Below are 22,108 nucleotides of genomic sequence, written 5' to 3' on the forward strand. Positions count from 1 at the left end.
CAGTTCACATTCCCACCAACAGTGTAAGAGGGTTCCCTTTTCTCCGCATCCTCTCCAACATTTGTGGTTTCCTGCCTTGTTAATTTTCCCCATTCTCACTGGTGTGAGGTGGTATCTCATTGTGGTTTTGATTTGTATTTCCCTGATGGCAAGTGATGCGGAGCATTTTCTCATGTGCATGTTGGCCATGTCTATGTTTTCCTCTGTGAGATTTCTGTTCATGTCTTTTGCCCATTTCATGATTGGATTGTTTGTTTCTTTGGTGTTGAGTTTAATAAGTTCTTTATAGATCTTGGAAACTAGCCCTTTATCTGATATGTCATTTGCAAATATCTTCTCCCATTCTGTAGGTTGTCTTTTAGTTTTGTTGACTGTATCCTTTGCTGTGCAAAAGCTTCTTATCTTGATGAAGTCCCAATAGTTCATTTTTCCTTTTGTTTCTTTTGCCTTCGTGGATGTATCTTGCAAGAAGTTGCTGTGGCTGAGTTCAAAAAGGGTGTTGCCTGTGTTCTCCTCTAGGATTTTGATGGAATCTTGTCTCACATTTAGATCTTTCATCCATTTTGAGTTTATCTTTGTGTATGGTGAAAGAGAGTGGTCTAGTTTCATTCTTCTGCATGTGGATGTCCAATTTTCCCAGCACCATTTATTGAAGAGACTGTCTTTCTTCCAATGGATAGTCTTTCCTCCTTTATCGAATATTAGTTGACCATAAAGTTCAGGGTCCATTTCTGGGTTCTCTATTCTGTTGCATTGATCTATGTGTCTGTTTTTGTGCCAGTACCACACTGTCTTGATGACCACAGCTTTGTAGAACAACCTGAAATCTGGCATGTGATGCCCCCAGCTATGGTTTTCTTTTTTAAAATTCCCCTGGCTATTCGGGGTCTTTTCTGATTCCACACAAATCTTAAAATAATTTGTTCTAACTCTCTGGAGAAAGTCCATGGTATTTTGATAGGGATTGCATTAAACGTGTATATTGCCCTGGGTAACATTGACATTTTCACAATATTAATTCTGCCAATCCATGAGCATGGAATATTTTTCCATCTCTTTGTGTCTTCCTCAATTTCTCTCAGAAGTGTTCTATAGTTTTGAGGGTATAGATCCTTTACATCTTTGGTTAGGTTTATTCCTAGGTATCTTATGCTTTTGGGTGCCATTGTAAATGGGATTGACTCCTTAATTTCTCTTTCTTCAGTCTCATTGTTAGTGTATAGAAATGCCACTGATTTCTGGGCATTGATTTTGTATCCTGCCACGCTACCAAATTGCTGTATGAGTTCTAGCAATCTTGGGGTGGAGACTTTTGGGTTTTTTATGTACAGTATCATGTCATCGGCGAAGAGGGAGAGTTTGACTTCTTCTTTGCCAATTTGAATGCCTTTAATGTCTTTTTGTTGTCTGATTTCTGAGGCTAGGACTTCCAGTACTGTGTTGAATAGCAGTGGTGAGAGTGGACATCCCTGTCGTGTTCCTGATCTTAGGGGAAAGGCTCCCAGTGCTTCCCCATTGAGAATGATATTTGCTGTGGGCTTTTCGTAGATGGCTTTTAAGATGTTGAGGAATGTTCCCTCTATCCCTACACTCTGAAGCGTTTTGATCAGGAATGGATGCTGTATTTTGTCAAATGCTTTCTCTGTATCTAATGAGAGGATCATATGGTTCTTGGTTTTACTCTTGCTGATACGATGAATCACATTGATTGTTTTACGGGTGTTGAACCAGCCTTGTGTCCCGGGGATAAATCCTACTTGGTCGTGGTGAATAATTTTCTTAATGTGCTGTTGGATCCTATTGGCTAGTATCTTGTTGAGAATTTTTGCATCCATGTTCATTAGGGATATTGGTCTATAATTCTCCTTTTTGGTGGGGTCTTTGTCTGGTTTTGGAATTAAGGTGATGCTGGCCTCATAGAAGGAATTTGGAAGTACTCCATCTCTTTCTATCTTTCCAAACAGTTTTAGGAGAATAGGTATGATTTCTTCTTTAAACGTTTGATAGAATTCCCCTGGGAAGCCATCTGGCCCTGGACTCTTGTGTCTTGGGAGGTTTTTGATGACTGCTTCAATTTCCTCCCTGGTTATTGGCCTGTTCAGGTTTTCTATTTCTTCCTGTTCCAGTTTTGGTAGTTTGTGGCTTTCCAGGAATGCGTCCATTTCTTCTAGATTGCCTAATTTATTGGCGTATAGCTGTTCATAATATGTTTTTAAAATCGTTTGTATTTCCTTGGTGTTGGTAGTGATCTCTCCTTTCTCATTCATGATTTTATTAATTTGAGTCTTCTCTCTCTTTTTTTTAATAAGGCTGGCTAATGGTTTATCTATCTTATTAATTCTTTCAAAGAACCAACTCCTGGTTCTGTTGATCTGTTCCACAGTTCTGGTCTCGATTTCGTTGAGTTCTGCTCGAATCTTTATTAACTCTCGTCTTCTCCTGGGTGTAGGATCTATCTGCTGGTTTTTCTCTAGCTCCTTTATGTGTAAGGTTAGCTTTTGTATTTGAGTTCTTTCCAGTTTTTGAATGGATGCTTGTATTGCGATGTATTTCCCCCTCAGGACTTTTGCTGCATCCCAAAGATTTTGAACGGTTGTATCTTCATTCTCATTAGTTTCCATGAATCTTTTTAATTCTTCCTTAATTTCCTGGTTGACCCTTTCATCTTTTAGCAGGATGGTCCTTAACCTCCATGTGTTTGAGGTCCTTCCAAACTTCTTGTTGTGATTTAGTTCTAATTTCAAGGCATTATGGTCTGAGAATATGCAGGGGACGATCCCAATCTTTTGGTATCGGTTCAGACCTGATTTGTGACCCAGTATGTGCTCTATTCTGGAGAAAGTTCCATGTGCACTTGAGAAGAATGTGTATTCAGTTGAGTTTGGATGTAAAGTTCTGTAGATATCTGTGAAATCCATCTGGTCCAGTGTATCATTTAAAGCTCTCGTTTCTTTGGAGATGTTGTGCTTAGAAGACCTTTGAGTATAGAAAGAGCTAGATTGAAGTCACCAAGTATAAGTGTATTATTATCTAAGTATTTCTTCACTTTGGTTATTAATTGATTGATATATTTGGCAGCTCCCACATTCGGGGCATATATATTGAGGATTGTTAAGTCCTCTTGTTGGATAGATCCTTTAAGTATGAAATAGTGTCCCTCTTCATCTCTCACTACAGTCTTCAGGGTAAATTTTAGTTTATCTGATATAAGGATGGCTACCCCTGCTTTCTTTTGAGGACCATTCGAATGGTAAATGGTTCTCCAACCTTTTATTTTCAGGCTGTAGGTGTCCTTCTGTCTAAAATGAGTCTCTTGTAGACAGCAAATAGATGGGTCCTGCTTTTTTATCCAGTCTGAAACCCTGCGCCTTTTGATGGGGTCCTTAAGCCCGTTCACATTCAGAGTTACTATTGAGAGATATGAGTTTAGTGTCATGATATTTATTCAGTCCTTGTTTTTGTGGATTGTTCCACTCAACTTCTTCTTAAAGGGGAATTTTAACAGTCCCCCTTAAAATTTCTTGCAGAGCTGGTTTGGAGCTCACATATTCTTTCAGTTCCTGCCTGTCTTGGAAGCTCTTTATCTCTCCTTCCATTTTGAATGAGAGCCTTGCTGGATAAAGTATTCTTGGTTGCATGTTCTTCTCATTTAGGACCCTGAATATATCCTGCCAGCCCTTTCTGGCCTGCCAGGTCTCTGTGGAGAGGTCTGCTGTTACCCTAATACTCCTCCCCATAAAAGTCAGGGATTTCTTGTGTCTTGCTGCTTTAAGGATCTTCTCTTTATCTTTGGAATTTGCAAGCTTCACTATTAAATGTCGAGGTGTTGAACGGTTTTTATTGATTTTAGGGGGGGAATCTCTCTATTTCCTGGATCTGAATGCCTGTTTCCCTTCCCAGATTAGGAAAGTTTTCAGCTAGAATTTGTTCAAATACATATTCAGGCCCTCTGTCCCTTTCGGCACCCTCGGGAACCCCAATTAAACATAGGTTTTTCTTCCTCAGGCTGTCGTTTATTTCCCTTAATCTATCTTCCTGGTCTTTTAATCGTTTGTCTCTTTTTTCCTCAGTTTCCCTCTTTGCCATCAACTTGTCTTCTATGTCACTCACTCGTTCTTCCACCTCGTTAACCCTCATCGTTAGGACTTCTAGTTTGGATTGCATCTCATTAAATTGATTTTTAATTTCTGCCTGATTAGCTCTAAATTCTGCAGTCAAGAAGTCTCTTGAGTCCTTTATGCTTTTTTCTAGAGCCACCAGGAGCTGTATAATAGTGCTTCTGAATTGGCTTTCTGACATTGAATTGTAATCCAGATTTTGTAACTCTGTGGGAGGGAGGACTGTTTCTGATTCTTTCTTTTGAGGTGAGGTTTTCCTTCTAGTCATTTTGCTCAGTGCAGAGTGGCCAAAAACAAGTTGTGTTGAGAAAAGGAGAAAAAGAGAGGAGAGAAAGAAGGAAAGAAAAGAGAAAGAGAAAAAAAAAGGAAGAAAAAAAAAAGAAGAAAAAGAGAAAGAAAAAGAAAGAAAGGGGGAAAAAGGGTGGGGGAAGCAAACAAATCAAAAAGCAAAACAAAACAAAACAAAAAACAAAAAACTCATAGGGGAGTATCTTCTGATTCTGTATACTTTAAGTCCCTTGACTTCCTCTGGAAGTTGTCCGTCTAGCTGGTCTTCTGGGGGAGGGGCCTGCTGTTAGCACTTGGGGAGCTGCTCTGCCCCCTGCCTGGTGCAGGGCTCAGTGGGGGTTGTTTACCCCGTGAGGCCGCAGGAGGAACAGCCCCAGTGGCGGGGCAGCTCTGGAAACTTGGATTCAGCTCCGGCAGGAACTCCGGAGCTCTCCGTCTGCAGGGCCTGGAGGCTCCGGGCGGGGCCGCTGATCTGCTCAGCTCGGGGCAGGAGCGTCCTTGCTGTCCTGGGCCCTCCTGGCCTCTGCCTGTCCCGGGGGAGGCCGGATCCTGGGCTGTGTCCGGCGCCCTGTGCTCCGGGGCCTGCGCTGTTGGATTCGCACTCCCGCCCGCAGCCCCCTCCGCGGAGCCGCCGCCCGAGCCCCTCCGAGCTGCTCCGGGTCCCGCCGAGCGCGCTGCAGCCCTTAGGGAGCTCGGCGCACTCTCCCGGGGCGCAGGTGTCTGTTAGTGTCCCCGGGATCCCGAGGGCATCCTCGCCCTCCTGGGTCCTGCTCCAACTCCCTGCGAGCCCCTTTCCACCCGGGAAGGTCGGTGCAGCTCCTGCGTCTCCGGGACGGGGCTCTCCTGACCTGGGGACACTCGCCCCGGCCTCAGCCCGGCTCCTCGCGGGGCCCCTCCCCCTTGGAGGCCTTTTGTGTCTTTCTTTTTCCCCGTCTTCCTACCTTGATAGAAGCGCGAACTCTTCTCACTGTAGCATTCCAGCTGGTCTCTCTTTAATTCTCAGGCCGAATTCATTGATTTTCAGGATAATTTCAAGGTTTTCTAGGTAATTTGGTTGGGACTGGTGATTTGGAGACCCTACTCTTCTGCCATCTTGCCCTTCCCCCTATAAATGTTCTTAAATCCTCGAGTTATTTTAGATTAACATAACCATTCTCATTCCCACAAGTTAGGCATCTTTAACATTTGAGTACAAAATCACTGCCATTTGAAGTGTTGAGGGACCTATATAGTTTTGAAAGGAAGATTTTTGTAGTATTTTAGAATTGCTTACATTTTTTACATAATTTTATTCTGTCATAAAATTTGTGTCATTAGGGACGCCTGGGTGGCTCAGCGGTCAGGCATCTGCCTTGGGCTCAGGGTATGATCTTGGAATCCCAGGATCCAGTCCCACATCAGTCTCCCTGCAGGGAGTCTGCTTCTCCCTCTGCCTATATCTCTGCCTCTCTCTCTTGTCTCTCATGAATAAATAAATAAAATCTTTAAAAAATAAAAATAAAATAAAATTTGTGTCTTTGGAACTCTCAAGAAATAAATAACTTCCTACATTTAGTCTACAGCAGAAATGGAAACAGTTCAACAGGCTTTTTAGAACTGTATATGAAACAAAGAAGTCCTGAGTGAATGGACTGTAGTGATTTTCTTGATGAATGTGAGCATCTGAGAACTTTTTTCTTCCTCTTTAATTTTCAACTTTGCTTTAAATCACTGATATTTGCAAGTATAGTAATGTGTTTCATTGAATATTCGTGACAACAAGATACTTTTATACTAGAAAAAGCAAGAATTTTATATTAAAATAGCAAGAAAACTATTTTTCATTTTCATTTAATGAATAAATCCATGATTGTAAACAATCGTTGTGTTAGTCTTATGACACTAACTATATAAATTATTCCCTTACACATCTTCTAAACATTTCTTTACTTACAATTGACTTTTGGTTGTCAAGGTTGAAAAACAATGTGACGTGATGGAAAATAATCTTTCTATCAAAAGGTTATTTTGATAAAACAAAATTCTGACCTGATTCAAATTCCAGCTTTTTACTTACCAACTACGTTACTTTGATTACTTTACCTCTCTGAGTTTAGTTTTCTTATCTGTAAAACAGAGTGTTAGTGCTTGTTCTTCACGGATGCTATGGGAATTGGGTAGAGAAAGAATTCCAGAAAAGTACCTTGCTGGTAGCAGCTATTCAACAAATGTTAGGTCTTTTCTTTGCCAGTTAGATTTATTTTCCTCTTAAGCAACTCAAGTGCTTATGTAAACAGATAATGAGAACTTCTTTAAACTTACATTTGATATGAATTCAAAACTTTAATTAAATCAAGTTTGTTTATAAAGACTTTCAATCCACTATAGGACCAGCAAAATGCAGTGAGGTTTCTGAAAATGATGAAAAAAGCCTGATAGATATAGAGGCTTCTTTAAGATCAAAACAAACACAGAAAAACAAAGCCTGATAGAAAGTGAAATTTTTCCTTGAGATTTAGGGCATTTATGTGGTTATCTATGGCAGTTTGTACATTTTTCTCTTAAGACAATGTTTAGGATCTGTTCCTCCTCAGAAAACCTGCTACACCTACCCTACACAATCAGCCGTAATAGCTGTTGCACAACATTTCTTACTCTAATTCTCCGTGAACTTCTAGAATTCTATACTTACCAGGTTTATTTCTCCAGTTGTAATATTTAAGACTGTAAAATTCCTTAATTCATCACATTTGTATCTATTTTAATATAAAGTACTTTTGTAAGCAGTAGAAATTCCTAACTGCAACATAGCTGGAAAGTATATTTGTGTTCCTTGTTAAATCTTTGGGATACTCTCATAGTAAGATGAAATGGAAGGGCTTGGTAATTCTGCCGAATAAGGTCTGTTATACCTCTGAAATGCAATAAATAAGAAAGGGCAGCTAGACACAGTGCTTGAGGACAGTACTTGCTCTGCTTGGTTAAATCTGGCTCTATTTCCTGGGAATTTCTGTCATTAAATAAACATTTATGAAGAGCCTGAAAAGCTAGCGAGCTTTGTTGGATAGTTGGGTTACAAAGATAATGATCTATTAGAAGAGTAAGACAAGTAGGATATAAATGCCAAAGAAGAGGTACAAAGTGCCACGAAAGTACTTAGAAGGCATAGTTAGTTCCAACTGGGGAGACCAGAGAAGGCTTTATAAAGGAAGTTGCATTTGAATTAGAGGATCAGCTGGTTAGAATGAGGGTTGGCATGTGGGCAGTGGCTTTGGAAGCGCAGGAGATACACAAGCTAACACATGAAATGTGTAGTTTTAGGAACACTGAATAGGTTGATATGGCTGAAACCTTAGGAGGATTGGATATGCTTGGTAAGAGATGAATCTGGAAAGGTAGAATTAGGCCAGATTGTGAAGTTTCATAATTGCTTCTTACAGGAGGTGGGACCTTATTTTGTAGAACATAACTAATGCAGTAGAAAAAAGATAATGAGACCTGTGGGGGATTTTAGAAAATCTTTGGAGTGGCAAGAAGTAAGAGTGAGAGAGAGAGGAACTAAAAGCCCAGAGATGAGTTAGGTTATTATTGTAGTAGTGAGGGCAGAAAATCACGAAGATTGGATTGGGCTGTATCAGGATATCTGTAGAAATCAGAAGACTGGATTAAAATGATGTCAGGGTAAAATCTAAAAAAAAAAAAAAAAGAAAGAAAGAAAGAAGGGAAGGGAAGGGAAAGGAAGGGAAGAAAAGAAAAAAGAAAGAAAAGAAAAGAAAAGAAAAGAAAAGAAAAGAAAAGAAAAAAGAAAAGAAAAAGAAGGGAAGGGAAGGGAAGGGCAGCCCTGGTGGCTCAGTGGTTTAGTGCCGCCTTCAGCCCAAGGTGGGATCCTGGAGACCCGGGATCGAGTCCCATGTCAGGCTCCCTGCATGGAGCGGAGCCTGCTTCTCCCTCTGCCTGTGTCTCTGCCTCTCTCTCTCTCTCTCTGTCTCTCAAGCATAAATAAATAAAATCTTTTAAAAAAATAAAATAAAATGATGTCAGGGTCACAAACTGAACTCCCAGACCTTGGTGATCAAATACAGAGAGAAGGTAAGGGAAGAGTCAAGGATGACTTCAAGACCTCAAAGGTTTCCAGACACAGTGATGCTAATTAACCAAGGCTGAAAGAATTTATCTGGAGTAAAGTGAGAATACTTCTTGTGAAGGACTTGATAAAGCAGGGATTTCAGAAATCTAGTACTCTTTATTTATTATAGCACTACAGCACTGGTGGCTTTTTATGTCTTGTGCTGTAGGAAATGTTGTGTTATGGAAATGTCATGTTTGCTCTGTGTAAGAGGGTGTTATAGTTAACACTGAGGCTTAACCTGAGAAGTTTGTGTTTGCAAGTGTCCTACATCATTTTTAACATGATAGTACCACAAATAACTTTTTAGTCTTCAAGAGACCTATGAAGCCAAAAGACATGAATTTTATGGTGAACGTCAGAGGAAGGAAGAAGAAATGAAGCAGATGTTTGTGCAGCGAGTAAAGGAAAAAGAAGCCATACTGAAAGAAGCTGAGAGAGAGGCAAGTACACTGGTTTAATGTGATCTGCATTTGTTTTTTAGGTGTCCTGTTTGGGAGATTTATCTCAAGAATTTAGCTGAGATGCTTTTGGGGACTACTTGTTCATTAAAAAGTAGCTATTTTAACATACAGTCTTTGCATACAGACTTTAAAAAATCTGAATTCAAATAAAAACGTTGGCCTTTTTGTCAACGTTTTGGCAAATGTTAGTCTTCCATTTGAAGTGGTTCACCAACAACTTACATTGGACTAGGTTAACTAAGTTAACCTAGGTTTTGTTGGACTAGGTTTTTTTTTTTTTTTTAATTTATTTTTTATTGGTGTTCAATTTGCCAACATATAGAATAACACCCAGTGCTCATCCCATCAAGTGCCCCCCTCAGTGCCCGTCACCCAGTCAACCCCATCCCCCACCCACCTCCCTTTCTACCACCCCTTGTTCGTTTCCCAGAGGTAGGTGAACTAGGTTTTAAATGCCTTAATTTTAGGGGATTCCTGGGTGGCTCAGCAGTTGAGCATCTGCCTTCAGCTCAGGGCTTGATCCCAGGGTCCTGCAATCAAGTCCCACATTGGGCTCCCCACAGGGAACCTGCTTCTCCCTCTGCATATGTCTTTGCCTCTCTCTGTGTCTCTCATGAATAAATAAATAAAATCTTTAAAAAAATTAAAAATAAATGCCTTAAGTTTAAACCAGAAATGTTTTAGCTGTGGCTTCATAAAGCCTTTCTTGAGAGTTCTGGAGATTGTTGGGATTGATGCTTGCTACCTAGTGGCTAACTATGAAAGCAATTAAGTAACTTTGAGTTTGAAGTCAGGCTTTCCAGAGGAGTCTGGTGGTCACATGACCTTTGGATTGCTTCTAGTTCTTCAAGTCATAATTTTACTTTTATTGAGTTAAGCTATTTTCTATAGACCTAACCACAATGGCTACTTTTAAGTCAATGGTCACATTCAGGATGATGGTCAAAAAGGATGAGCTCAAAAAGGAATTTGCCCTCTGTATTATATATATGTGTATGTACATATCCAAGGGGAGGATATATATTTTTCCCTGGTCATCTGAAAACTGGTTGTAGACATGATGACACTTTATCCCTAGGCCCTGCAGTGTGCATCTCTGAAGCTTAGGCACCTTCTCCTCCATAACCATTGTATCAGTATTACATCTAAGAAAATTAATGGGAATGCCTGATCACATTCACATTTCCCACTTGTCCAAATATGGCCTTTTATTGTTTGTTTTTAATTTGGTGATTTTGTTTTCGTTTTTGAACTGGAATTCAGTCGCAATTCTCATGTCACATTTGGGTATTCTGTTTGTCTCTATGAATATTGAGGAAGGAGTTGTGATGAGAAGGAATAAGGTTGCTGATATTTTTTTCATTAGTAGATTTCATCTTTAAGATGGTAGAGTAAAACTATTTAAGAGTTTATCTCTCACGTATCATGATTTTTAGTTTCTTCACTGAGGAGAAAAGATGTAGAAGTGGTTTATAGTTGAGTTTTTAATTTTTAAAATCCCACATAAGAATATTTTTCTTAAATGTGTAGTATTCAAAAGGATATAGAAAATTCAGAGTGACCACACGGTTGAAAGAAAAAGAAAAAGACTATTTGTCAGCAGATCGTTTGTAGACTTTTATTTTTTTATGGTTAAGTGCTTTTTTGTGAAGCACAAAAAATGTAGTTAATGTAAGCCTGAGGCATCAACAACCAAAGTTCTCACAAGAGTTCTAAACATATTAGTTATATAGCATTCGAGGCAGTAGATTCCGGACCTCTTTTATTAATATTACCAGGAACCTCATGACCAGGTTTTATACTGTAAAGTCAGTATCATTAAATACTTAAGAGTCAAAGTCGGAAAAACAGGAGACCTCTGTGCTGTTGATAACTTCTCACCACACCCTTAAGACAGTATCACAATATGGCACACTGCTGTATCTTTTGTAAACATTACTTCAGAGTATTTGAAAATATGTTTGAATTAAATGCCTATTATACTGAATCATGGAACCACAAGTATGTATATGTGAACTCCACATAATGTGAATAATAGTCACACCTACCCCTGTTTCCCCTCTTAAAGATTTTATCTATTTGAGAGAAAGAAAGAACGTGAGAGAGAGCGCAAGCAGAGTAGAGGGACAGAGGCAGAAGCAGACTCACCGTTGAGCAGGGAGCCCAACACTGGGCTGCATCAGGAGATCAAGACCCCAGGATCATGAACTGAGCCAAAGGCAGATGCTTAACCCACTGAGCCACCCAGGCGCCCCTTGCCTCCCCTTTTAAAATATTTTTCTCTTTATAGTATTTCTGCAATTTTTAGCCAACCTCATGAATGACATATAAAGTACCCTATAACCTTTCAAGGTATTTAACTATGCACATAGAGTATGCAGCCTCCATTTAAGTAATCAGAGATGTCTTCATTCACATCATATAAATTCACTCCTAGATCCTGTCTTTCCTGGCTTTACTCAGTTCCTCTCCCACATTTGTAGGAGATGCACACAGACTCAGAGAGTTGTGACTCCCTTTATTTATACCACTGATTTGAATGACAGCTAGATGAACCCCACCCTTTACATACATACACACTCACATAGCTTTTTTTAAAAGCAGGAATTATTGAAATAAATACTAAGGAACTGATACTTCTCTGAAATTCCATCCTCAGGAATAAAAGAATCTTAGGGTAGAAGGGTCTTACTTAATCTGTTTCAATTCTTTTCTGTCTCCATTTCAATACATCTGTCAAGCTTTACTGGCACACAAGACAACCTCTTCCATATTTGAAACCATTAACTTTTATTAGGATAGAGTTTAGCTCTTCACTTTCCACCCTCAACCTCTAATTTTTAGCAAAGTATTTCTTCAATTATTTTATGCCATCTTTTCTAGAAACCAAGTCCTGTTTTTTTATATGAATGCTGCACAGAACTGAAAATACTGAAGTTAATCTGACTAGACTAGAGAATTTTAGAAGTTGCCTTTTTTGATCTAGATTCTGGATGCTGTGTTTGTGTTCTTGGCAGGCAAGGCTTGCAGCTGATTCATGTAGAATCTGCTCAAGTCTCTAGATTTATTTCCCCAATAAACAACAAACAACAAAGGGAAATTTCATCTTATAGTGTTATAACCTTTTACAAAAAAAAAACACCTTTTACAAACTCATTTTAATGGCTGCATTGAGTGTACTTCGCATAAATTTATTTTTTGACTTCATTAGACACAGGCTATGGTGAAATTCTACTACAGTGAGTATTTTTATGAATAAAATTTAACTTAGGATTTCTTGATTTAGTTTAGATTTCAAGAAGGTGAATGTGGAAAAATCTAATAGATTTTTCAGGTTCTTGATTTAAATTGATAACTGGCACTTTCCAACCAGGTTTACAATGTAGCTTTTAACTGTTTCACTATACTTGGCAACTTTATTTGAAAAATAAGGTGTTTTTTTGATAACTTGATTTTGTATTTGTGTCCCTCACTTTTATTGAGCATGGATTTTAGAAAGTTTATTTGAAGAGGCTTTGTGAGGAAAATATAGAGCAAGAAAATAAAAACTAAGAAAAGGTCAAATGTTTTAAAAGGAGATTTTTAGAGGCTATAGTTTGTTTTGTTGTTGTTATTCATGCATCTTTTTGCATGGGAACTCGTTACCAAGGCAATTTCATATGTACATTTTTACTTTAAGCATGAACTTTTGCAACATCCAGATAATTTGTAGATTACTGTGTAGGTTAGCCTCAGCAATGGTTGCTAAACTGGAGAACATTCTTGTGCATGTGCTGCCACACTGTGTCGTTGATGGGAATTGCACCTTTGTTTCACAGCTACAGGCCAAGTTTGAGCACCTTAAAAGAGTTCACCAAGAAGAGAGAATGAAGCTTGAAGAGAAGAGAAGACTCTTGGAAGAAGAAATAATTGCTTTCTCAAAGAAGAAAGCTACTTCAGAGATATACCAAAGCCAGTCCTACATGGCATCAGGCAGCAACCTGAGGAAAGACAAGGACCGTAAGAAGTAAGCTACCCCCAAAGCCCCCACTTTGGTGGCCCCCTCCCCATTACTGTCTGTCTTGTTGCCCTGTTTGATCTTGTGCTTATAACAGTCTATTTCCTTGTTTATTATCAGCTGCTTGCAACTAAAATGTCAGCTCCTTGAGAGCAGAGACCTGTCCCTCTTGTTCACTGCTGTTTCCCCAGCATCTAGAACAACACTGGGCACACACTAGGTGCTCAGTGAATATTTGCCAAATGAGCAAATAAATGAATGAACTAAATACATCATAATTTAAAAAGGGTCAGTTACCTGAGAGGAAAAATGACTGCTCTTATTTCATTGTCCAGCCTGTTTCTAGTGCATAACTAGTAACTGCAGACCTGCCATTAGCTATGCTGAATTTCTTGTCTAAATAGAAGCTATATACTTTGTTGGGGAATCTTAGAAGTAAAATAATATCTGATAAAAAAACAAATTTTTAGGTTTACTTTTATTTAAATAAATTCTACTGATGATAATTTTGTGAGAATTTTTATTTTAATAAGGGAACCAGGCTATCGATTCGAACTCCTGTGCTTTGATGTCAGAGCTTGTGAAACCAATGGTGGACGTAAAGATGCAGAGGAAGGTAGAGAGGGCCTCGGTACAATGGGGCGGCCATGAGTAGCATATGGATGATAATCTCGAGGCTTGAGGGTTTGGGGTATGTGTTAAAAATCAAAGTTACCAAATTTTTAGAAAATAAGTTTTATTTTTCCTTTTCTATACTTTCTGTCCTTTATCTCTCCCACTCAGAGTGTCCTTGTCATTTTGCCTATTTGACCGTCCTTGAACTTTATCACTGACTTGTTCAGTTGACAGTGCTTCTTGGTGGCTCTGCCTTAGTTTACTCCAACTATCTCTGCTTTGGCAGCATCCACTTCTCCTTTTGTTCCTCACACTGCAATATTTCTGGTTCAGTTTTATCATTACATCTTCCTTCAAACCCAGCATTTTCAGAATACTATAATTTAACTTCAAAATAATTAGGAAAACATAATGTTGGTTCATGACGGCTTTCCATTTTTGAACTGTGGAGAAGTAAATCCACAAGGTTCTGGTGGATTTAGCTGACCTGTGGATTTCATAGTTTGGGGGAAGAAAGAAGGAATAAATTCTCATGTATGATCTTTCAATATAAGTTCTACAATCTTTGTTTTGTTCATTGATGCATCTATCCCCAGAGCCTACAAAAGTGCTTGCTATGTAGTGGGCAAGCCACTAGTCAAAAGAATGAATATGACTATTAATAGCTATGTTTTACTCAGTCATTAAATTTTAAAAGATAAACTATAAATAAAATTTATTACTGCTTTAAGATAAGCTTTGAATTATAAAGCTGAGGGACCTTTTACCTATTCTTATCTTTTCCTCCTAATCCAGTGTTAACTAAAATTGGATTCCTCAAGTTTATTCCATATATGAAAGACAGTTTACATTTGCTATGTAAAAATGGTCACCTGACTCCATTTAACATGACCATTATTAGCATATGCTCGTTTATAAAGTCAGGCCCAAGCCCATAGTTTTATTGAGAGCTCAGAAATTCATACACAAGAAAATAGGGTTTGATGGTTTTTTATTTTCCAAAGATTCTTTTATATATTAGATATATACTTACTCTTTCTGTAAAAGCTTTATAAAACTAATGATTCTAGTAATTTTTATTTCCTATATAGTTTCTTAATTGTATCAATCAAAAGGTTTTTTTCTTCTCTTTCCAGCTCCAATTTTATGTAAAACAAAGGTTCCAGATCACAGAAGGTCATCACAAGCAAAAGTTATTAAAATGTTAGAAGTATGCTTTGATTTTCTTGCTGTTTTTATTTGCTGTATCACTTATTCTATATCTGGCAAATGGCTGTAGTTACTGCCATTTATGGAAAAATATTTTTAAGTATAAGGTTAATACATAAGCCACAGTGGATGATACCACTTTTATATTTACTGTTGTTAGAAGTTTCCAAGTTGCTGGTTTGTGATGAATCTAGATTGTTTTCCTGCTGCCCAGTTATTATTACTTATATGCATTGTACCACAGAGCAAAGTGTCAGTGCCATTGAAAATATAGAAGTCATTCATTTTATGGCTATCTGATTGCATTTATATTCCAAGATGAACTCCTTTTTTGTACATACTAAAGGTAAAATTTGGGGGATATGTTTTAAAATGTACTGTGTATCTGAAGCTCTAACCTCTTAATAGTTTCATGAAACTTTAAAAATTTTTGATATCATTATCCAGTTGGTAACACAATCCTAAACTTTTTTTATCAAATTGTGTAAAATTGGCACAATAAGGCACTTCATTGAGGCATTCAATAAGGCATTCAATAAGGCACAATGAAGTGCCTTATTGTGGTAGATGTATTGTGATGAAAAAAAGATGTGTTTAAAAGTAAAAGCTTCTGGATAATAAATCCTTTTTTTAGTGATGAGTACCTTTGAGCCTGGGATATTCCCACTCTATTTCATTAGGATGTTTTACACACTTGTTGTTTAAAACTCTGTCTTCCAGGGGAAAAATCATAAGGTTGAATCATCTTATTAAAAATATTTCTTAAGAAAATAACTGTGAGCAACTGAACATTAAAGATATTAAAATTTAGATAATTCATATATTAAGTTATAGTTGAATTCAGTGCCTTTGTAGTATTCTTATAACAATTTAATGCCTTCTAACTTTTTCTTAACAGTCATAGGTATATAATTTTTCATTTTTTGTACTTGAATATCCTAAATAAACTTGGCATTTACTTTTGACAAATAAAATATATTTACTAATATGTGGTTAAATTATTTTTCTTTTTACAAACTGTCATCTTAAACATTTTATCAAAATTAGTTCATTTAATCATGTGTTTGAACTATTTTAAGACAGATATATATTTCCAGTATTTTTCAGAAAATAAAATGTTTCACTTAGCCTATGTCAGATTCTGAGCAGTGTAGTTTTTCATGAAGTTGTATAAGTTGCAAATAAAACCTTTCATTTCATAGTACAATTTATCTGGACAAACACTTTAAATTCCAGCTTTACACTTGAAATTCATGAATGTCTCCTAGCCTTTTAAAACTTTAGTAAAGTAAGTTATAAGTATCACAGAAAAAGCTCTGAACTTTCTTCTCAGGATCAGTAATGTCCAAGTTCTGGAAATTGGCAGCAGGAGAGCCCGTGAGTCCATGAGAGCAGGTAGCCTGTCGTACAGAGCCCAGCCACTGCCACAGCGCTGAGCGTTAGCCGAGGAGAGTGTCATCTCAGAAGCTCAATTATGTGATGTGAATGGTGGTTATCTGTAGATTTATTATATCAAACTGTGTATCAACAACTATCCTCAACTTTAATAAAGTTACTTTTAAATGCCAGATTGGTTGTTGGCATGTTAAAACAAAGTTATTCAGTTCTCTAGTTGAAGAGATGACTCTGAACTTACCAGAAGGGTAATCATTTTGTACTACTAGTGACTCTGCTGTGAGAGACACTCACCACATGTGCTTCAGTCACAGTCACAACATGAATCTTTAATTTACTTAATATTTTTGGGATTCCATGTAAGATTTTATTTTAAAAGAGTTATCCTGCAAGGAAAAAAATTTCCAGAACAAGTATAACATTCACATTCTCCTTACAAAGCTGATTTATTCTTCACTATTCAGGCACAAGTTTACAAAGTAATTATGATCCAGGAATTAATAAATTTCTTGGGAACAAAATCTAGACATATTTAATTTAGATTTTTTTTCATAAAGCATAAAGCATGTGAAACAACTTTGTCGTACTACCAACCATTAATCTCTACATACTTATCTGATTTTTTTTTTTAATTTTTTTTTTTTTTTTTTTTTTATGATTGTCACACACACAGAGAGAGAGAGAGAGAGGCAGAGACACAGGCAGAGGGAGAAGCAGGCTCCATGCACCGGGAGCCCGATGTGGGATTCGATCCCGGGTCTCCAGGATCGCGCCCTGGGCCAAAGACAGGCGCTAAACCGCTGCGCCACCCAGGGATCCCTACTTATCTGATTTTAAGAGCTCTTTCACATAGACTATGATTTCAGCTTCAGAACACAAAGGGGCAAAATGCGTTACAGGGACTATTATCCCTTTTTTGAGGATGAACTCAATATTGGCTCCATTTTCCTACTGGGCTAGGAAATAGAGATACACATTGTTAAGGCTAGCCATGCCCTCATGGAGCAACCAGAGTGGTAACAAGATAAGAGAGTAGATTTATGTATAGAGCTCTCAGAAGGGCTTCAGCCTCCACCCACACAGCACAAGAAAGCATCCTGGGAAGTGACTGGGTCTTAAAAGATTGGAAGCAGTATTTCAGACACATGAATGGAGCAATCCAGGTTACAAAACAGCAGTTTTTTTATAAAATCCGGGTAATCCAGAGAATCTCTAACTATGAGTAGAGAGTATAGGGGCACTGTGGGGCATAAATAAGGATGAGATTTTAGAATTAGGTATGGGATAGGGGTACCTGGGTGGCTCAGTCAGTTAGGCATCTCTCTTAAGCCCAGGCCGTGATCATGGGGTCCTGGGACCAAGCCCCATATCAGGTTCTCTGCTCAGTGGGAGAGAGAACCATCCCTCTGCCTCCTCCCATGCTTGCTCTCTCTTTCTCTTGCACTTGCTCTCTCTCTCTCTCTCTCAAATAAATAAAATCATTTAAAAAAAGAATTCACCCCCATATGCACTTTTTTCCCTTTGTGTTGTTCTGAAGCTGAAATCATAGTCTATGTGAAAGAGCTTTATAAACCCAGTGTCACAGGCAGTAGGAGCCATGAAAAGAGTTGGCCTCACATAATACTCCTCCAGGGTTTGCAGGAAAGATGTACTGGTGGAGCTAGAGCTGACCCAGGCTGGCTGACTCAGGGAGACTGCAGTCCAGACAAGCAGTTCTTAATAAGTGTGTAGTAGAATAGATAAGTAGTGTTTAAAAAAATACGGATGCAGAAAGGTATATATGGTAATGGAAGTGGTAACCATATGGTTAAATCTAAATGGATAGTGACTGCAAAACAATGTCTTGTGGAGATGGAAATATAGAGAGAACTAAAATACAAAACTAGAGTGGCATATAAATTGGGGAGGGGTAAATCATGTAATCTCAGGTTCTTGTGTTAACTGAGAGTCCCAGTTAGCCTGGTAACATGAGGCTTGGAGTGCACACAGACATGGTAAAGTGTCTGACTCTGAAGCCAGTAGAAGGAACACTACTAGTCCAAAATATGCTCATCCAAAAGAAAACAAAGGAGATAAAGCAGATATGACAACCAGGAAGCATTTAGTAATATGGGTAGATTTAGATCCAAATAAATAAGTAATTACATAGATTACATGCTGTAATTTTTTTAAAGATAAAAGTCTTTAAAAAATCAGCTCTAACCATCTTACTGGTCTGACACTTTCTCTGTCTTCATAGACAAAAGATAGAAAAAGATACATCATGTAGACTCTAACCAAAAGCTAATGTATAGCTGTATTTTCTATATATTAAAAAAAACTCTAAGGCAAAGGCATTGTTAGAAATGGAGATAGATACTTCAAATACAAGGATATGTAACAACTCCAAATTTGTACATACGTAACAACTTTAGCATATTTTAGCAGAAATTATGAGAATACATGGAAAAGTATGCAAATCCATACTCTGAGAGATTTTCAGACACCTCTTGTATATGATAGACTAAGTGGGCCAATATTGGTACAGCTATGGGAGCCTTGAAGAAAACATTCAAGCACATTGGCCTGGTGAACAATTACAGAGCAGTGTACCCGAAATCACAGAACACACACTGCTTTCAGGCTCACAGGGAACATTTATGAAAACTTACTAGGACATTTTGACTACAAAGTGAGCCTGAGTACCTTCTAAAGGAATTATATCATGTAGACTGTGTTCCCTGATCATAATATAATTAAGATAGAAATCAGTAATAACAGAAATTCTCCTGTTTGGAAACTAAAAAATATACTTCTAAGTATACTAAATAACAGAATATTATAACAGAATAACAGAGAATAACAGAAAATTATAAATATAATTTTAATTAAATTAAAATTAAATTATAAATATAATATATATAAATTATTATAACAGAGAATAACAGAAATTCTCCTGTTTGGAAACTAAAAATATACTTCTAAGTCCCTCATGGGACTTACTTACTTCAGAGAGGAAGTAAAAAAGGAAATTAGAAAAATATTTTGAGCTGAATGATAATGAAAATACCATACGTCGTAACTTGTGAGAAGCAGCTAATGCCACTCTTAGAGTCACAATTCATAATCTTGAATGCTAGTATTAGCAGAGGAAGAAGACTGAAAACCAGTGCTGTTTAAATTCATCTCAAGAAGTTGGGGAAAAAATTGTAAATTCAACCCAAAACAAAACAATAAAGATGAAAACAGGAATTAATAAAGTAGGAAAAAAATCAAAAGTTCTTATATTTTTTAAAGATGATTAAAATTGATATACCATGGGAAGAATGACCAAGAAGAAAAGAAAGAGGCATAGAATGGCTAAAATTAAAAACAACAAATCTGACATTACAAAAAAGAGAGAGAGAGGGAGAAAGGTTGTGAAGAGCATTGCTGGTGGGAATGCAAAATGTTCAGCCATTGTGGGATGTCTGCGGTTTCCCGTTCCCTCACCATATGTGTGTGTTTTCTACAGCTACTGTAACAAATTGCCACAAACTTAGTGGCTTAAAAACCACAGTTTAGGAGGACAGAAAGCTGATATGGATCTCACAGGGCTAAAATCAAGGTGTGGCCAGGGCTGTATTCCTGGAAGCCCTAGTGGAGAACCCTCTTCCTTTTCCTGCTTCTGGAAGCTGCCCATATTCCTTGGTTCATGAAGCTTCCTCCGTCTTCAGAGTCAGCAGTGGTGAGTTGAATCCTCACAGGGCCTCAGTGTGACCTCTTCTTCTTCCTCTCTCTTCAGCTTTCAGAGACCCTGGTGACAGCATGGGTCTGCTGGCTAGCAACCTGAGTTTTTCCCTTTGCCATGTAACCTAACATTCACAGGGATTGAGGTCTGGGGCGGTAGGGGGAGGGCATGTCTCCCTCCCAGATTGAGGTCTGCCTGCCATATCGTACAAGCCAGCAATTCCAGTCCTAAAAAATGTATTCAAGATACATGAAAACATTTATCCATACAAAGACCTATCCTGAAATGTTCATAGCAGCTTTTCCCATAATCTGCCAAACTCATATAACAACCCAAATGTCCATCAACTGGTAAATGCATAAACAAGTTGTGGTTCATCGTACGATGAAAAGGAGCACACTGATACATGTAGACACGTGAATAAACCTAAAAGTATTATGCTAAGCCAGACTCAGATGTCTGTGTGACTCCATTTATGTGACATTTTTGTCAGAGCAAAACTATCAGGACAGAACTGAGCTGTGGTTCCTGGGCTTGGTGAAGGGGAGGGAGCAGACTGACTTCAAAGGCACACAGGGAAACCTCTCGGAGTGGCGGAAAAACTCCACAGACCTCAACTAAGCCTGATTTTTCTTCTTAAAACTCTAAAGAGGCAGGAACAATGGGAATGAAAAAAAAGTAAGTGTCACTATACAGATCCTGTTAGACATTAAAATGTCATAAATAAATGTGAAAATACAGAAGAAATGATAAATTCATTTTAAAAATAACTTAACAAAAATTAATAGGAAGTCTCATAGTAACAGATAATCCATAATTAAAATCCTCATAAAGTTTAGGCCAAGATAGCTTCACCTAAGACTCGTACCAGACATTTAAAGAGGCGGGCATTCTTTCAGTACTCCCCCTGTGGTAGGTAGGATGGCGCTCCCCTCTCCCCACCACTGAAGATGTCTGTGCCCTGATGTCCTGAACCTGGGAAGCTGTCCCCTCTTCTGCTGTAAGAGACTGAGGGCCTGCATTGTGCCAGTGGCCCCATCTGATCACTCAGTTTCTTAGAGCTGAGAGCCTTTCCTGGCTGTAGGCAGAGAGTGGATCCGAGGGACACAGCCCTGCTGGCTCTGATGATGGAGGAAGGGGCCACAGCCAGGGAACGCCCAGGCCTCCAGAAGCTGGAGAAGGTGAGGAACGATTCTCCGCTGGAGCCTCCAGAAGGAACTCAGCTGTGCTCTTTGTTTTTTGTTTGTTTGCTTGTTTTTTGATTCTTTGATTTTAGCCCAAGGAGATACAAGTGAGACTTCTGACCTTTACTTAAATTCCTGCTTCTCTTAGCTCCAAGTAGCTGTTGCCCACAAGGTCAAAGCAGCAGGTGCTGTAAACCTTAGATTCTTCCAAGTCTAGAAGTGTAAAGTCAAGTGCACAGCCAGAAATACCCCACAGGACACCACGCCACAACACCCACCCATATCATATGGGTGCAGCTAGAAGTCTGAGTCACAGTCATTCCAGGCAAGGAGTGGTAACTGGAGGGGGCTTGAAGGGACACTGGGGTCCCGGAACATTTCTTGATCTTGGTGTTGGTTACATGGGTTTCATGAAAATTTGTTAGGCTGTACTTGTGCACTTTCCGCAATACTCTAGCAAGTGGTAAGGAAGAAGAGAAGGAGGGGAAGTGCTGCATTCTGGAGTCCATGCACCTGGTCCCACAGAACCTCACGAGTTCCTTTGGTCCACGTAGTCCATTCTCTGTTATTTCTCAGCGTTCCTGACCAGTTAAAGTTTTCCAGGGGCTAATAAATAGCTCCCAGTTTCCTCACCAGAGTTCTGAAAGAAATTGAAAAGTAAAATAGGCAGCTGGAAGCCAGAATGTCACCTTTATTGCCGACAAAGGTTAAGCTTACTACTATGAGAGCCAGATGCGCTTGTTAAACGGAGCCCACAACCAGGGAGAATCCCCCTCCCTGCACCCACCCAGGCAGTGCTGGATGATGCCGGCCTTCTCAGAGTTACATCCACTATCACCTCCCCTAAACTGCCTGACTTGAATCAGGTAAAATAGAAAAATGAGAAACTTTCGGTCCCAGACATTTCAGTAGCATTGGCTTAAGCAGTTGCAGAGTCTGGTGCCCTCTCAGCTGCTTTTAAAGCACTTAGTAGTTTTCAGACTCTGCTCTAATGTCTGTGCTCCTATGTGACTCAGGCAGCAGG

The 22,108-nt window shown here is 38.7% G+C and overlaps 1 protein-coding gene across 15 annotated transcripts in view; it reads left to right on the top strand.

Annotated features, from left to right (window-relative positions):
- Positions 1 to 16,364, top strand: part of SEPTIN10 (septin 10) — a 57,272-nt gene extending 40,908 nt beyond the window's left edge. For 5 of the 15 annotated variants that reach the window (XM_025462455.3, XM_035696090.2, XM_025462489.3 and 2 more), the window contains 5 exons: positions 8,822 to 8,954; positions 12,794 to 12,981; positions 13,506 to 13,588; positions 14,724 to 14,790; positions 16,130 to 16,364. In XM_025462455.3, coding sequence (XP_025318240.2) covers positions 8,822 to 8,954; positions 12,794 to 12,981; positions 13,506 to 13,588; positions 14,724 to 14,790; positions 16,130 to 16,232 — 574 coding nt within the window. In that variant the 3' untranslated portion in view covers positions 16,233 to 16,364. Of the gene's footprint in view, positions 1 to 8,821; positions 8,955 to 12,793; positions 12,982 to 13,505; positions 13,664 to 14,723 lie in introns of all 15 variants that reach the window. The other 10 variants (XM_035696092.2, XM_035696089.2, XM_025462454.2 and 7 more) reach the window with 9 other exon arrangements.
- Positions 16,365 to 22,108: the final 5,744 nt, after the last annotated feature.

The sequence above is a fragment of the Canis lupus genome, chromosome 10, assembly GCF_003254725.2.
Source record: "Canis lupus dingo isolate Sandy chromosome 10, ASM325472v2, whole genome shotgun sequence".
Taxonomy (NCBI): domain Eukaryota; kingdom Metazoa; phylum Chordata; class Mammalia; order Carnivora; family Canidae; genus Canis; species Canis lupus.